The 19534-nt window shown below is 35.0% G+C and overlaps 1 protein-coding gene across 1 annotated transcript in view; it reads right to left on the bottom strand.

Moving 5' to 3' along the window:
• Window positions 1-3308, bottom strand: part of LOC132562165 (uncharacterized) — a 114924-nt gene extending 111616 nt beyond the window's left edge. The window contains exon 1 of the mRNA XM_060226896.1: window positions 3164-3308. Coding sequence (XP_060082879.1) covers window positions 3164-3308 — 145 coding nt within the window. The remainder of the gene's footprint in view (window positions 1-3163) is intronic.
• Window positions 3309-19534: the final 16226 nt, after the last annotated feature.

Below are 19534 nucleotides of genomic sequence, written 5' to 3' on the forward strand. Positions count from 1 at the left end.
CAAACAATCTGACTTTGTCATGTTATATTCAAACACTCTGACTTTGTCATGTTATATTCAAACAACCTGACTTTGTCATGTTATATTCAAACACTCTGACTTTGTCATGTTATATTCAAACAACCTGACTTTGTCATGTTATATTCAAACAACCTGACTTTGTCATGTTATATTCAAACACTCTGACTTTGTCATGTTATATTCAAACAACCTGACTTTGTCATGTTATATTCAAACACTCTGACTTTGTCATGTTTTATTCAAACAATCTGACTTTGTCATGTTATATTCAAACAATCTGACTTTGTCATGTTTTATTCAAACAATCTGACTTTGTCATGTTTTATTCAAACAATCTGACTTTGTCATGTTATATTCAAACACTCTGACTTTGTCATGTTTTATTCAAACAATCTGACTTTGTCATGTTATATTCAAACAATCTGACTTTGTCATGTTATATTCAAACAATCTGACTTTGTCATGTTTTATTCAAACAATCTGACTTTGTCATGTTATATTCAAACAATCTGACTTTGTCATGTTTTATTCAAACAACCTGACTTTGTCATGTTTTATTCAAACAACCTGACTTTGTCATGTTATATTCAAACAATCTGACTTTGTCATGTTATATTCAAACAATCTGACTTTGTCATGTTATATTCAAACAATCTGATTTAGTCATGTTTTTGCTGTCTGCTGTTTATATGGTGGCTGAATTAAGCAGTGTTTCATGTATGAAATCCAGTGCAACATCCTATCCAGATTACAATACAACCCTTTGTATGTAAGAAGCTGTAACTAACTCCAATTCATACGCTTGTGTCAAGTAGCATGATCAGTCAAGGCAATACTTATGTCAAGTAACAGATAATCAATCAAGGCAATTAGCTTGAAAGGATAAAGTTATTATTGTTCAGCAAGGTAATGATCCTATGAGGATAAATTTAACATTATTCAATGGTGGAATGAACTTATGTGGATTAACTTAACACAATCAACAGGGGAATGAACTTATGTGGATTAACTTAACACAATCAACAGGGGAATGATCTTGTGTGGATTAACTTAACACAATCAACAGGGGAATGAACTTATGTGGATTAACTTAACACAATCAACAGGGGAATGAACTTATGTGGATTAACTTAACACAATCAACAGGGGAATGAACTTATGTGGATTAACTTAACACAATCAACAGGGGAATGATCTTGTGTGGATTAACTTAACACAATCAACATGGGAATGAACTTATGTGGATTAACTTAACACAATCAACAGGGGAATGAACTTATGTGGATTAACTTAACACAATCAACAGGGGAATGATCTTGTGTGGATTAACTTAACACAATCAACAGGGGAATGACCTTGTGTGGATTAACTTAACACAATCAACAGGGGAATGAACTTGTGTGGATTAACTTAACACAATCAACAGGGGAATGATCTTGTGTGGATTAACTTAACACAATCAACAGGGGAATGATCTTGTGTGGATTAACTTAACACAATCAACAGGGGAATGACCTTGTGTGGATTAACTTAACACAATCAACAGGGGAATGAACTTATGTGGATTAACTTAACACAATCAACAGGGGAATGAACTTATGTGGATTAACTTAACACAATCAACAGGGGAATGATCTTGTGTGGATTAACTTAACACAATCAACAGGGGAATGATCTTGTGTGGATTAACTTAACACAATCAACAGGGGAATGACCTTGTGTGGATTAACTTAACACAATCAACAGGGGAATGATCTTGTGTGGATTAACTTAACACAAATCAACAGGGGAATGACCTTGTGTTGATTAACTTAACACAAATCAACAGGGGAATGACCTTGTGTTGATTAACTTAACACAATCAACAGGGGAATGAACTTATGTGGATTAACTTAACACAATCAACAGGGGAATGATCTTGTGTGGATTAACTTAACACAATCAACAGGGGAATGACCTTGTGTGGATTAACTTAACACAATCAACAGGGGAATGATCTTGTGTGGATTAACTTAACACAATCAACAGGGGAATGACCTTGTGTGGATTAACTTAACACAATCAACAGGGGAATGAACTTATGTGGATTAACTTAACACAATCAACAGGGGAATGATCTTGTGTGGATTAACTTAACACAATCAACAGGGGAATGACCTTGTGTGGATTAACTTAACACAATCAACAGGGGAATGAACTTATGTGGATTAACTTAACACAATCAACAGGGGAATGATCTTGTGTGGATTAACTTAACACAATCAACAGGGGAATGATCTTGTGTGGATTAACTTAACACAATCAACAGGGGAATGAACTTATGTGGATTAACTTAACACAATCAACAGGGGAATGATCTTGTGTGGATTAACTTAACACAATCAACAGGGGAATGAACTTATGTGGATTAACTTAACACAATCAACAGGGGAATGATCTTGTGTGGATTAACTTAACACAATCAACAGGGGAATGACCTTGTGTGGATTAACTTAACACAATCAACAGGGGAATGATCTTATGTGGATTAACTTAACACAATCAACAGGGGAATGAACTTGTGTGGATTAACTTAACACGATCAACAGGGGAATGACCTTGTGTGGATTAACTTAACACAATCAACAGGGGAATGACCTTGTGTGGATTAACTTAACACAATCAACAGGGGAATGACCTTGTGTGGATTAACTTAACACAATCAACAGGGGAATGACCTTGTGTGGATTAACTTAACACAATCAACAGGGGAATGACCTTGTGTTGATTAACTTAACACAAATCAACAGGGGAATGACCTTGTGTTGATTAACTTAACACAAATCAACAGGGGAATGACCTTGTGTTGATTAACTTAACACAATCAACAGGGGAATGACCTTGTGTGGATTAACTTAACACAAATCAACAGGGGAATGACCTTGTGTTGATTAACTTAACACAAATCAACAGGGGAATGACCTTGTGTTGATTTACTTAACACAAATCAACAGGGGAATGACCTTGTGTTGATTAACTTAACACAAATCAACAGGGGAATGACCTTGTAAGGATTAACTTAACACGGCTAAATAGTAGTAAATAAATAGGGAATAGAATATATAGACTGACTCCGTTTTTTTCCTTGAGATTGTCCACTCACCTTTTACGATGCCCCTGCTCTTTGCCTCCGACACCCGACTTATCTCATCCACAGCGAAGGATGCACTTGCAGGACTTGATGAACCAGAACTGAACCCCCTGCCCACCTCCGGCACAGGAGCCGATGACACCTCCCGAGTCTTCATAGTACCACAAGTCTATCACGGCTGGAAATAATGTGTGAAAATTTGTACAGGATTTGGATGCAAGTGTGGGTGATAGGCTTTATACAAAAGATCTATGGACCTATTCCAGCTAGCATTGTGCTCTCTTTTTATAATACCAACTTGGTGGATGAATGAAAGAAAAACTGCAAAGAGATGAGAATTAATTACTTATATCGAAATATAGATGTTTATGTACTGCTGAACAACTTCAGCAACCAGCAGTGATTACGTTTTTTATAAAAAATCTCAATAAAAAAATCTATACTGTAAACTAATGGTTGTCTATATAAACATGTACAAATGTATATATATTATGCATTTTTTAAAATTTGAATTCTATTCAATTCAAATTTCTCCATTGGAGAGTTCCTGTGACAAATTATGCATTTTCTAAAAAAAATTATTTCTATTTAATCAAAATTTCTCCATTGGAGAGTTCCTGTGACAAATTATGCATTTTCTAAAAAATTGAATTCTATTTAATCAAAATTTCTCCATTGGAGAGTTCCTGTGACAGCTGTGAGAAGGAATTAGACTAGAGACAGCTTGTATACAGATATATTAACCACCATATCAGTCAACAAAGGTGTATTATTATAGATGAAGCCTGGATATTTTCTCTAGAGTAGGAACAGTAACAATCGTTGTATTCCAAAATACTAGGTTGTAGGTCGCTAACGTTTGGAAGAATGTGGAGCCATTGATCATACATTAGACTTGATTATGTTGTTAAGCTGATGATATGCTTAAAGATTTTGCTGAACCTAAAGACAGTTTTTTGTATATAATGACAATGTATTGGCTTAGTCTGATCACTTCTGTAGATATTCTTTGACCACTTTTCTATTGTATGAAGATCTTGAGCAAAAATGATCATTTCTGTGAAAATAGACTTGCCCGTCATATTTTTCCCCCTTTTTCATGAAACTACAGCCTTCAAAAGTTTTTTTCAAAATGCAGACATAAAAGGGAATTATTTCAGATTTTTCTTTAGAATGTACAGATATCACAGACAGCTCTTCTTTAAGCATTAAATTTTCATTTCTAAAATAAGATATGGGGTTACGAAATGCTTATTTACAACATTTCAGAAAACAGCAGTTTTTTTTTTTTTTTTGACTAAGACCTAAGCAGCCCAAAAGCCATTCAATGTTTTCAAAGAATTATCAAAATCCAGTTAACCAGACAACAGAAACAAATCTGGCAATGTATATGGTGAAGGTTGTGACAATTTCAGATGTCTTTCTGCCCAGTGTAAACCTATAGTCAAGATTTCTACCTGTTAATCGTTAATTTGATTAACATCCTCACGATACATATCAACAATGAAGACAGTGACAAGCTTAGACGTCCAAATATTCCTGACTTCAACAAAATTGTTTATTTTCTACTTCATTAGTAGCAACAGTAAGAGCATTATATCAATCACCTATAAAAACATCTTGGGCCAAACATTCCACTGGTTTGTAATTTAACAGGCTAGACTGACTGTACGAGCCTTCTGGCCAATAATATATAGGATAACTTTACATAGAAGGAGAATATTCAGATACCGATATTGCTAAGTGTTACACAGAGCTCAATAGTTAGAATTAATATTCTCGAGAACTCTCCACGTACAAACCTGTCAGAAAATTGATACTAAGATCACTGTTTACGTTTGATTTTAAGAAGACAACAGTACACTTCTGCCTGTAGAGAGCTCTACGTGAATGTCTTGTTAGGAACTTAATGGGGAACATTTTGTATAAAACTGTATGTTCTCTGTAATTATAACACAGTACAGATTTGTCTTTACACAAACCATTTAGTCTTCTTTATCACTCTAAGAGTTCCATTAGCACAGTAAGCTAATAAGGCGTATGTTTACATTTAGAACCATATAACACAAGTTAACGTTTGTAAGTTATCAAGAGATTACACTCCAATTTTTTTTAATAATCCTTAATGTGAAAAAATGGGGCAAAGCCACAATTGGCCGGGTTGGGGGATGAGTGCTATGTTTATTGTATTTCAAGACAGTTTCATTTGTGGAGTATGTAGAATATTGCTCTTAACAGAGAAAGTTTGGTTGTATTTTATGAATTGGTGCAAAAGAAGGGCATTTGAAGAAAGAAGTTGCAGCTATTTTTGATTTGGAGATGTTCAAAACATAGACAATGGACATCTAGGGCCCCTAGGTGATTTTTATGTGGAATTTCGGAAAGATTCTTGAAGTAGTTTCCGAGAACTGTGATAACAAAAAGAGTTTCAGAAAATGACCAAGTTCCAAAGCCGGGAAATCCAGAAAAATGTCCGGAATGAATCCATAATATGAGGTGCACATCTTTAACATATATATAAACATCCTACAAAGTTTCAAGCTTCTACATCAAAAACACACACACAAGTTTCCTACAGAATTCACACACACAAGTTTCCTACAGAATTCACACACACAAGTTTCCTACAGAATTCACACACAAAAGTTTCCTACAGAATTCACACACACAAGTTTCCTACAGAATTAACATACAAAAGTTTCCTACAGAATTCACATACACAAGTTTCCTACAGAATTCACATACACAAGTTTCCTACAGAATTCACACACACAAGTTTCCTACAGAATTCACACACACAAGTTTCCTACAGAATTCACACACACAAGTTTCCTACAGAATTCACATACACAAGTTTCCTACAGAATTCACATACACAAGTTTCCTACAGAATTCACATACACAAGTTTCCTACAGAATTCACACACACAAGTTTCCTACAGAATTCACACACACAAGTTTCCTACAGAATTCACATACACAAGTTTCCTACAGAATTCACATACACAAGTTTCCTACAGAATTCACACACACAAGTTTCCTACAGAATTCACATACACAAGTTTCCTACAGAATTCACACACAAAAGTTTCCTACAGAATTCACACACACAAGTTTCCTACAGAATTCACATACACAAGTTTCCTACAGAATTCACATACACAAGTTTCCTACAGAATTCACATACAAAAGTTTTGAATTCACACACAAAAACAGAATTACATCACAAGTGAATTCACACACACATTTCATTGTCTACCACTTGTTTTCACAACAAATTAAATTACAAAAGTGTCTACATTCACATTAGTTTCCCAGAATTGTTTTAAACAGATATAAAATTATCTTGTTTTGAACAAATTAAATTGGTGTCTACATTACATTATCTCCCCTTGTTTTAAACAGATATAAAATTATCCGATCATGTGGAAATTCCGGAAACTTTCCTGTAGGAGACACAAATGCCTCATTAATTCTCAATCCATATTAATATACATTTACTGATCGTGGTGTATTTCCCCATTTCCTGACGACATCACAAAGCTTGCTAAGAAATCAAAGCCGTTCTAGCTGTTAACAAGGAAAGCCCTTTAACCAAATCAATAATGTAGGAACATTGAACAGAAAAGCTGGCAACTGTCTACTGCATTCTTTGGAATATTCAGAAATTAGATAATGAAATGGTGTTTTAAGATTTCCAGCATGTCAAAATTCTATAATTACTATATCAATCCTGTGATTAGTCACTAAGGGGAACAACTCATTATTTCTCACTTAAAATCAGGACATGGGCTTATAACCTAACAATGAAATTGGTTTGGTTTATAATTTGATTAAGCAGCTAGACATACTATCAGACAGAGGCTTACCTAACAATAAACAATAACAGATATGGGTGGGCTTATTATCAGACATATGTTATCTAAAAATAAACGAAAACAATATATATGGTTGGGCTTATTATCAGACATGCTTGTTTCAGTATAAACAACAACAGATAGGTGTGGACAGATTTATCTAAGCTCAAACAATAAAAGATATGGGTGGGCTTATTGCCAGAAATAGGCTTATCTAATGACAGACAAGGAAAATAGATATGGGTGGGCTTATTATCAGACATGCTTGTTTCAGTATAAACAACAACAGATAGGTGTGGACAGATTTATCTAAGATCAAACAATAAAAGATATGGGTGGGCTTATTGCCAGAAATAGGCTTATCTAATGACAGACAAGGAAAATAGATATGGGTGGGCTTATTGCCAGAAATAGGCTTATCTAATGACAGACAAGGAAAATAGATATGGGTGGGCTTATTGCCAGAAATAGGCTTATCTAATGACAGACAAGGAAAATAGATATGGGTGTGCTTATTGCCAGAAATAGGCTTATCTAATGACAGACAAGGAAAATAGATATGGGTGGGCTTATTGCCAGAAATAGGCTTATCTAATGACAGACAAGGAAAATAGATATGGGTGGGCTTATTGCCAGAAATAGGCTTATCTAATGACAGACATGGAAAATAGATATGGGTGTGCTTATTGCCAGAAATAGGCTTATCTAATGACAGACAAGGAAAATAGATATGGGTGGGCTTATCAGATGAGTTTATTTAACAATAAATAATATATATGTGTGGGCTTATTAAAAAAGAGTGGCTTATTACATAACAAATATCTGAGACAGCAGAGACTAATATGTGGTAATTGTAGTTAATTCAATCTGACCTTTATTTTTATTGCATTATATTTCTTGTCTATATTAGGACTTGTTTTATAATTAAATCCCTTCAAACTAATTATGCTATAAAAAAGGGGGTAGATACCTGTAAACTGACATCACTACAATCTACCTGATACCAAATCAATCACAATGGATTCAAAATAACAAATAAGCTCAAAGCTTTGGAAAAAGTCCCTTTACAAAATTTTGAAAAAAGTTCTTTTCATATTTGAAAAAAAAAAAAAAAATAGATAGGTTTGTTTCCTGCATAACCTAATTTGAAGTACTGTACTATCGATTCCAGCAAATCTCACAACTGGCATGCAGAGAAATGATCACCTGTCTATATAGACCACAATTTATGTCTATGGAGTTTATCAGGAGGTTAACTATAGACACTTAGATAAATTTCAGGTTTATCTATGGACTATATTTTTACATTTATCTTTCAAATTTGTGGATTAGAATATCAGTAAATCTTCTGCTCAATTGTATATTACGAAATCAACACCCTTAGTCTGGCATGTAGTCAATATCTGTTTACAATATCACCTTGCAACATTTCAAATCATCGCAGAGTTACAATATTGACATAAGGCCATTAACACTGTGCTCTATAAATCTCACCACTTGCACCCTGTATCATAGCCCAACATCAATATTAGCAAGAGGCCCATGGGGCCTTGACATTTACCAAATTAAAAGTGTGAATGATACATTACTGTATTTATACATCAATAAGCCTATGTTTGGTAATAAGCCCATGTCTGGTAATAAGTCCATGTACCCAGTAATAAGCCCATGTCTGGTAATAAGCCTATGTCTGGTAATAAGTCCATGTAACCAGTAATAAGTCCATGTAACCAGTAATAAGCCCATGTCTGGTAATAAGCCCACCCACATATATTACTGTGTAGTAAATCTACAAACCAATGCTATGTCATGGTCCTGCAATAAGCCCTCCGGCCTTCTGTGTTTGAGTAAGTTAATTGACCTCTCAATGTTGTAGACATGGTCCTGCAATAAGCCCTCCGGCCTTCTGTGTTTGAGTAAGTTAATTGACCTCTCGATGTTGTAGACATGGTCCTGCAATAAGCCCTCCTGCCTTCTGTGTTTGAGTAAGTTAATTGACCTCTCGATGTTGTAGACATGGTCCTGCAATAAGCCCTCCTGCCTTCTGTGTTTGAGTAAGTTAATTGACCTCTCGATGTTGTAGACATGGTCCTGCAATAAGCCCTCCTGCCTTCTGTGTTTAAGCAAGTTAATTGACCTCTCGATGTTGTAGACATGGTCCTGCAATAAGCCCTCCTGCCTTCTGTGTTTAAGTAAGTTAATTGACCTCTCGATGTTGTAGAATAGTGAAATGTTTTCTACTTTTGAAATTATTGATACTTACTTTGATTCAAGATCTTCATTAAACATTATTTCAAACACTTCTACAGTTTACGTGACATTTTCTGTTGATTGTCTGTTACAGGTAGAACCAACCAATGAATAGACAGAGACATTTTAAGGCAAGTTCTCCTAGTAGTAGCAGCAGATGTCTACATCATACTGGAAACCCATCACATACCATCCAGAACAATTAGGGTAAAGCGCCTTGTCCCTGAACACATCCTGTGACGTGGCACCAGATGAGCTCTGTTTCTGTGACGTGGCACCAGATGAGCTCTGTTTCTGTGACGTGGCACAAGATGAGTTCTGTTTCTAAATTTGGGGAGAATTAGAAACGGTCCACAAACACATCCTGTGATGTGGCACAAGATGAGCTCTGTTTCTGTGACGTGGCACCAGATGAGCTCTGTTTCTGTGATGTGGCACCAGATGAGCTCTGTTTCTAAATTTGGTGAGAATTAGAAACTGTCCAGGAACACATCCTGTGATGTGGCACAAGATGAGCTCTGTTTCTGTGACGTGGCACCAGATGAGCTCTGTTTCTAAATTTGGTGAGAATTAGAAACTGTCCAGGAACACATCCTGTGATGTGGCGCAAGATGAGCTCTGTTTCTAAATTTGGTGAGAATTAGAAACGGTCCACAAACACATCCTGTGATGTGGCACAAGATGAGCTTTGTTTCTGTGACGTGGCACAAGATGAGCTCTGTTTCTAAATTTGGTGAGAATTAGAAACTGTCCAAAGTAGGGATCATATCATCTGAGCTCTAAGGTTGCCAACCTCTTTTCAAATAATATCTAGTCATGACTTTCAAAACTATGTGACATGTACATGTTTCAAAGGGTCATAAGATTAAAATATCTATAACGAATTCTATTGTATAGTTATCAAATTTGTATGGATTTAGGGGGCTGTATTATGTTTGAACATTATTTTGACTATATTAAATAAAAAAAATTAATTTGAAATTTAAACACTTATCAACAGTAAAGAAATATCAGGTGATTCTAGTCTGGTTTGAACAGGTGATGATTTGGTCAATCTTAAGTTGCCCTGACAAAATCGGGTGAGTTGGTGACACAGATGCTTTAAACTGCACATCACTAAGTCATTCCACCCTGCATGTCTTTTGATGGTTTTGTAATAAGATAAGGACTTGCTAAGTGAGATATGTGTTTGTGCTGTTAAAATGATGTCTTTCTTACAATTAGGCAATAAATAAATAAATAAAAAAAACATAATGTTAATTCTCTTCCACTGAAAAAAGAGTTTGTAGTTAAAGCATTGATAGGTGTCCTCAATATCCTCAATGTCCTCAATGTCCTCAATATCCTCAATATCCTCAATGTCCTCAATGTCCTCAATGTCCTCAATATCCTCAATGTCCTCAATGTCCTCAATATCCTCAATGTCCTCAATGTCCTCAATGTCCTCAATATCCTCAATATCCTCAATATTCCTCAATGTCCTCAATGTCCTCAATGTCCTCAATATCCTCAATGTCCTCAATGTCCTCAATATCCTCAATGTCCTCAATGTCCTCAATATCCTCAATATCCTCAATATCCTCAATGTCCTCAATATCCTCAATATCCTCAATATCCTCAATATCCTCAATGTCCTCAATATCCTCAATGTCCTCAATGTCCTCAATATCCTCAATATCCTCAATGTCCTCAATGTCCTCAATATCCTCAATGTCCTCAATATCCTCAATGTCCTCAATGTCCCCAATATCCTCAATATCCTCAATATCCTCAATGTCCTCAATATCCTCAATATCCTCAATATCCTCAATATCCTCAATATCCTCAATCACATGTATTTATGTATTATATCAGATTCTGGTAGCAAAGTTTCATCACTATCCACAACAGCAATGTTTCATCACTATCCATCAACAGCAATGTTTCATCACTATCCACAACAGCAATGTTTCATCACTATCCACAACAGCAATGTTTCACCACTATCCATCAACAGCAATGTTTCATCACTATCCATCAACAGCAATGTTTCATCACTATCCACAACAGCAATGTTTCATCACTATCCACAACAGCAATGTTTCATCACTATCCACAACAGCAATGTTTCATCACTATCCACAACAGCAATGTTTCATCACCATCCATCAACAGCAATGTTTCATCACTATCCACAACAGCAATGTTTCATCACTATCCATCAACAGCAATGTTTCATCACTATCCATCAACAGCAATGTTTCATCACTATCCATCAACAGCAATGTTTCATCACTATCCACAACAGCAATGTTTCATCACTATCCACAACAGCAATGTTTCATCACTATCCATCAACAGCAATGTTTCATCACTATCCATCAACAGCAATGTTTCATCACTATCCATCAACAGCAATGTTTCATCACTATCCACAACAGCAGTGAGAACAGAGATTAAAATCCTAGAGTAGAGATCACCTACACACATAGGTGGCCTTTTAATGATTAAAGCATCATGACTTTTAGGAAACACCGTCATATTGTCAATACGCACCTGAGAGGTTAACACTTAACACTGAAGTTGTACAGTCACTTTCATGATTAAGTAAATATAAAATTTCTAATGAAGAATAATTTCAAATTCTTTTAACCGGCTAACAATGGATGAATTCTGTCAAACCAATACTTGTCTTCAAAGAAATTATTATTTTAAAAAGAAGATCCATATTGTCTATGTTTACCAAGTATATTCTAACATTGAAATTTATCAAGATTCACATTATCATTAAAAGAAATTGATACCATCAAAAAGGAAATAGACACCAACTGGTCATCTGGTACCAGGCATTTTTACACTTGGTAGGTCAATAACACACTTGCATAAAAAACTTCAAATAGATTTTATGAATGTCAGAAGTACAGGCCTAGAACCTTCAGTAATTAAAAGGCTTGTTGATGACAGTCTTACATTTAAGTAGATTTCTTTCGGAAATCCAGTTTAAAAGGCTTGTTCCAATGTATCCTTTTTGTAAGAGTGTTGTGAAATATACAAGATCAGAAATAATGACATAAAAAAGAGTTAAGAGAGACAATAAAGTCATCAATTTTACTTAAGGGTGTATGTAGCTTTAACTTAAAAATGTATCTCCATTACAAGAAAGTGATTCTAGTAGACAGTAATTGACCTTGACCTTTGGTCTTTATATCTGAAATGCTTTTATGTTCTGACTCGTCCATCAGCCCAAAGAAACCCACAGTTACAATACAAACATTAAAACTGCTTGTAATAAGTGTAAGTAGTAGGACTGATGCTAATTATAAACTTTTACTCTAGATAAATGAATCTGACAAATAAATCAACTAAACATATAAATAGAAGCCCTAAATCAAGATCTCAATTGACCTGCAAAGAAACAAATCAAAAATGAAAACAACAAAACTGATCTCTGAAAATGTCCTCTAATTTAACAAGAACTAACAAGGTCCATAACAAAAGAACTAACATGCTGATTTCCAATAAACATTACAGATGTACTCAAGCTTATTCATAGCTTTTCACAAATTGATTGCATTGAGAGTGTAATCTCTTCTTAAACAGATTGAAATATTATTGAAGAACATGCACATTACCTTCATAGAAAGTCATTGCATAATGGAATCTAGTCACACAAACAGGTAATACATTTTGTACAGGTGAGATTGTTACACACCTGGCTACTCAAATGATTCATCTACACAAGACAGGTAAACAAACTACCTGTCAGTAAGCCTATTTACCTACAGATAAATACCAAATTTATTACACAAACATTATCACAAATTTCCCAGCCTATTGTTGATTGAACAATTATACAAGCAGACATAGTTTACAGTTCTGTCTGCTGGCTGTATAAAGAAATCATGCCATTTCCTCTATACTATTCTGGCGAAACTGCACATGGAGGAAAAAAAGAAATAAATTTGTTCAAAAGAATTCTTGAAACTGTACTTTTCAATTTATGAACTCTTATGACCTTAGATTATTTGGTTTAAATTTAAATCCGTTTGATAACAGTTAAATATCTGACTTCCTTCTTTGAATCTGTTTATTTTTATTGATAACATCATGTCTATTTCATGTACCACTAATGTAATGAATGATATTCTGATCAAGATGAAAAAAGTAAACTGACAAAAATAAATCAGTTCATTTTTAGTAAAGATAAATCAAATGAAGTTTATATATTTATTTAGAATTTACAGAATTATTAATTAATCAAAGGGAAACAACTCTGAAAGTTAGGATGATTATCTCCCCTTAACAAAATATTAATACACAAGGATTTCCTTGAACTTTTATTTAGTTGCTTAATTAATGTTAGGCATTATTGCAGCACACAAACAAAAATATTCAAGGCAATGTTTGTACCCTTACTATGAAAAATAATTTAAAATCCAAAGCAGTTTCAATTGCAAATTACCGTTTGATGGCCCTCATGACCTTTTATGTGTTGCTTGCCTAAATGGTTATGCACTCATTTTGAACAGAGATAATGTTGGTTCAATTAAATTTAGCTATTATCTCATTTGAAAAATTAGGGAAAAATACACATTCCTTTCAACTGTTGCAACAGGAATCAAACCCAATCTATAACTCTTCCAACTGAGCTAAAGAAACATGCTCCATCAGCTGGGTGAAAGAGACGATACCTAACACTATATACAAGCCACAACAACTCACTCTTGGTATAACATTAAAGGCACAGACTAGAGTCACTGATGAAGGAATTCCTATCCAATCTAGATATTGTATGTTGTAATTCAATATCACATGTACTAGAAGAATAGTTTTGATATCTTATCTTGGAAGAGGAGTTTATAAAGTTTTCATACACATCACTTTAGAACATGGCTGTTTTCCTGCATCTCAATTATCAGGTTTTTTTTCCAAAAAGTCACTGCTTCATTGACATCAGATTATGAGGATAGATATATCAATGTACCTATACTAAATCTAACAGTTGATGGACGTATGAATTCCTGGATCAAGAATACCCATGAAAATATACCCTCAATGAGAATGAATGATTTTACATTAAATCTCAGTAAAATGGTCTGATATTTTGTCAAATAAATAAATCTAGGTACAATGCACACATATTTTGTTAAAACAAACAATAAGTATCTAACTTACCTGATAGTGCCCTCAAAGAATCAATTATATACAGGATTGTCTCCCTTGGAATATCCCATTTTCTGATGATATAGTTTGGGTGGTCTACCCATAGCTTTGTTTTCACATAATGATTTCAGAGTTAAAACACAACAAAATTTCCATTGAGTATCCAAGTTTCTGTTTCATTAATATGGTTGTTTTAACCTGAAAGAAAGACATTGAAATAGTGAAATATAATAATAAACAAGAATTATAACACAGGACAATAGTTCTGTAATTATGGAGTTGCTGAATTTGGTATACATCATATTCTTTTAGTATAACCAATGTATACACCAATCCTCGTCTAAATGCAAGCAAAACTATGCTCATGACACACAATTTAAACCAAGGGAAATAACTCTGAACCAAGGGGTGCTGGGCCCTGACTTTGCAACACTGCACCTTGTTTTTGTATGAATCATGTTTCAATATCCAAGTTAAAATTTAGGCAAAGTACTGCTCCTGACACAAAATTTTAACAGAGGGCAATAAGTGTGAAATTAAGGGTTTAAGGGCCCAGAATTGGGTATGGTATACTGCACATTGTGTTTGCATGATCAATGTTAACACAAAGTTTCATTATCATTCCTTAAATGTAAGTGAAGTTATGCTCTGGACAAGATATTTTTAACATAGGGCAACAACTCTGTAACAGATGGGTCAAGGACCCTTAGTTTGGTACACAGCACATTGTCTTAGTAAGATCAATGTATACACTACGTTTCGTGATCCTTGCTTAACTGTGGGCAAAGTTACGCTCAGAACAAGAACTCTGTAGTTGAGGGGTCAAGGGCCCTGAATTTGATTTGCTACACATTGTCTTTGAATGATCAATGCATCCACCAAGTTTCATTATCCTAACTTAAATGCAAACAATCTATGGTTGTGCTATAGACACAAAATTGTAACAAAGGGCAATAACTATGTAATTAAGTGGTTTTTGTACACTGCACACCAACTTAGTATGATTAGTGTGTAAACAAAGTTTTATTATCCTAGTTTAAATGCAAGCAAAGTTATGCAACAACAAAGGGATGTAACTCCATAACTGTAATTTGGTATACTGCACATCCCTTTGTAATAATGACATACTTATTCATTGGAATTTCTTTGGCAAATTTACCAAATTGTGTAAATACAAAACCCTATGTTTGAACTTCCCATCATATTGGATTAAATTTCCTTGGTCAAATTTGCCTAATTTTAGGCTTATTATCCTCATAATCCTCACAATCTACCCCCAATGTTGAACAAATTTCCCTCATAATCTACCCCCAATGTTCGACAAATTTCCCTCACAATCTATCCCCAATGTTGGACAAATTTCCATCACAATCTATCCCCAAATGTTGGACAAATTTCCCTCATAATCTACCCTCAATGTAGGACTAAATTCCCTCATAATCTACCCCCAATATTGGACAAATTTCCCTCATAATCTACCCTCAATGTTCGACAAATTTCCCTCACAATCTATCCCCAATGTTCGACAAATTTCCCTCACAATCTATCCCCAATGTTCGACAAATTTCCATCACAATCTATCCCAAAATGTTGGACAAATTTCCCTCATAATCTACCTCCAATGTTGGACAAATTTCCCTCATAATCTACCCCCAATGTAGGACTAATTTCCCTCATAATCTACACCCAATGTTGAAAAAATTTCCCTCACAATCTACCCCCAATGTTCGACAAATTTCCCTCATAATCTACCCCCAATTTTGGACTAATTTCCCTCACAATCTATCCCCAATGTAGGACTATTTTCCCTCACAATCTATCCCCAATGTTAGACTAATTTCCCTCATAATCTATCCCCAATGTTGGACTATTTTCCCTCACAATCTATCCCCAATGTAGGACTAATTTCCCTTATAATCTATCCCCAATGTTGGACTATTTTCCCTCACAATCTATCCCCAATGTTGGACTAATTTCCCTCACAATCTATCCCCAATTTTGGACAAATTTCCCTCATAATCTACCCCCAATTTTGGACTAATTTCCCTCATAATCTACCTCCAATGTTGGACAAATTTCCCTCACAATCTATCCCCAATGTTGGAAAAATTTCCATCACAATCTATCCCCAAATGTTGGACAAATTTCCCTCACAATCTATCCCCAATGTTCGACAAATTTCCCTCATAATCTACCCCCAATGTAGGACTAATTTCCCTCATAATCTACCCCCAATGTTGGGACAAATTTCCCTCATAATCTACCCCCAATGTTGGACTATTTTCCCTCACAATCTATCCCCAATGTTGGACTATTTTCCCTCACAATCTATCCCAAATGTTGGACAAATTTCCCTCATAATCTATCCCCAATGTTGGACAAATTTCCCTCATAATTTACCCCCAATGTTGGGACAAATTTCCCTCATAATCTATCCCCAATGTTGGACTATTTTCCCTCATAATCTATCCCAAATGTTGGACAAATTTCCCTCATAATCTATCCCCAATGTTGGACTATTTTCCCTCACAATCTATCCCCAATGTTGGACAAATTTCCCTCATAATTTACCCCCAATTTTGGACAAATTTCCCTCATAATCTACCCCCAATTTTGGACTAATTTCCCTCATAATCTATCCCAATGTTGGACTATTTTCCCTCACAATCTATCCCCAATGTTGGACTAATTTCCCTCACAATCTATCCCCAATGTTGGACTATTTTCCCTCACAATCTATCCCCAATGTTGAATTAATTTCCCTTATAATCTACCCCCAATGTAGGACTAGTTTCCCTCATAATCTATCCCCAATGTTGGACTAATTTCCCTCATAATCTATCCCCAATGTTGGACTAATTTCCCTCACAATCTATCCCCAATGTTGGACTATTTCCCCTCACAATCTATCCCCAATGTTGGACTAATTTCCCTCACAATCTATCCCCAATGTTGGACTAATTTCCCTCACAATCTATCCCCAATGTTGGACAAATTTCCCTCACAATCTATCCCCAATGTTGGACTATTTTCCCTCACAATCTATCCCCAATGTTGGACTATTTTCCCTCACAATCTATCCCCAATGTTGGATTAATTTCCCTTATAATCTATCCCCAATGTTGGACTATTTTCCCTCACAATCTATCCCCAATGTTGAATTAATTTCCCTTATAATCTATCCCTAATGTTGGACTAATTTCCCTCACAATCTATCCCCAATGTTGGACTATTTCCCCTCACAATCTATCCCCAATGTTGGACTAATTTCCCTCACAATCTATCCCCAATGTTGGACTAATTTCCCTCACAATCTATCCCCAATGTTGGACAAATTTCCCTCACAATCTATCCCCAATGTTGGACTATTTTCCCTCACAATCTATCCCCAATGTAGGACTAATTTCCCTTATAATCTATCCCCAATGTTGGACTAATTTCCCTCATAATCTATCCCCAATGTTGGACTAATTTCCCTCACAATCTATCCCCAATGTTGGACTATTTTCCCTCACAATCTATCCCCTCACAATCTATCCCCAATGTTGGACTATTTTCCCTCACAATCTATCCCCAATGTTGGACAAATTTCCCTCACAATCTATCCCCAATGTTGGACTATTTTCCCTCACAATCTATCCCCAATGTTGGACTATTTTCCCTCACAATCTATCCCCAATGTTGGACTATTTTCCCTCACAATCTATCCCCAATGTTGGACTATTTTCCCTCACAATCTATCCCCAATGTTGGACAAATTTCCCTCATAATTTACCACTAATGTCGGACTAATTATGACCCAACCTGAAAATTGACATGAATATTGGATGTATTATCAGTTGATCTTTTCGTGCTAAAAATTACCCAATAAAATCACTTTGTTATTCCTTCAAAAAACATCACTCCTTCTTAAACACACAATTAAAAATCGTTATTAGAAATATGTCCTTCTTAAATTCTTAAACAATATTTACCCAAACAAACGCTTGCTGTACTTGGCAGACAGTTTACGCTGAACAGGATTAAACTTCTATATTAAAACTTTTAAACAGGGATTACAATGAAGTAAGATTATTTGTGTATACACATGCTTTAGCGATCAGACAGTCGGTCAGAAATGGTGTTTACCAAACTAATACATATCATAAATATGATATACCATTGTTATATATTTATAAACAAAATATGGAAACACCCCACACCTAGTCAAACAATAGATTTCTATATCAGAGGATATGGACTTAATATCTGCAACGTTCTTTTCAATTTAAAAGTTCAAGTAGACAAAAGCAGGGGTCAAAAGGAAATATAGATCTCACATCTTTTTTTTTTTTTTTTTTATCCCTTCATTAATTCCAAGAGGACTTTTCATTTATAAAACACAGACACAGACAGAGAAATAAATCATACACTTAACAATATAGCTGACTGCTGTGCCACTGGATGTCTTTATATCATAAAACCCATATACCACAAGTGACATTTATAACGTTATTATGACTTTCTCAAAAAAATGGTGTCAAACAATTTTCACCGCAATGAGAAATAAAATGTTGAGAGTATCAGCGTATAGATTGAAGGGGTATCTTTCCTTGTACTTTTCAGGTTTGTTGTCCATAAACAAAATGAAACAAGTCCATGCCCCTGACAGCAAACAAGAAAAAGGGGCAATGCAATCAAAAGAATGCATCTGTGTCCAATTTTACACCAGAAATCCCTCAATGTTGACATGTCATAGATTTAAAATGAAAGAGCTAAGCCCGTTTACAGACGGGGGAGGGGGGTGCAAATGCTGTTGATATGCTGTCAAATGGTTTTCATTCGTGCTCATACTGATATGTATACATATATTACATGTATAGTTATAGATATGCTGTATCAATATTTTCATCAATAATGTTCAACTCAACAGACAGTCACAAAACGAGAATTTCGAAGTTAAAATTCAGAAAAGCAAATTTTCATCAATTTCCTAGTGTTAAAACTTGGTAAAAGGGCAAAATTTCTAAAAATTACATTCAAACATGATGAAATTCAAATGCTTGCAACTTGAGGGAGAAAATAAAAATGGCACTTTGTAAACATAAGGATTAAACCCAAATTTGGTCTTTTCCCCCGTTCTTTAAATTCAAAA

This window comes from Ylistrum balloti, unplaced genomic scaffold, assembly GCF_031769215.1.
Source record: "Ylistrum balloti isolate Yb309-2 unplaced genomic scaffold, AGI_CSIRO_Ybal_v1 Utg371358, whole genome shotgun sequence".
NCBI classification, from domain to species: Eukaryota; Metazoa; Mollusca; class Bivalvia; order Pectinida; family Pectinidae; genus Ylistrum; species Ylistrum balloti.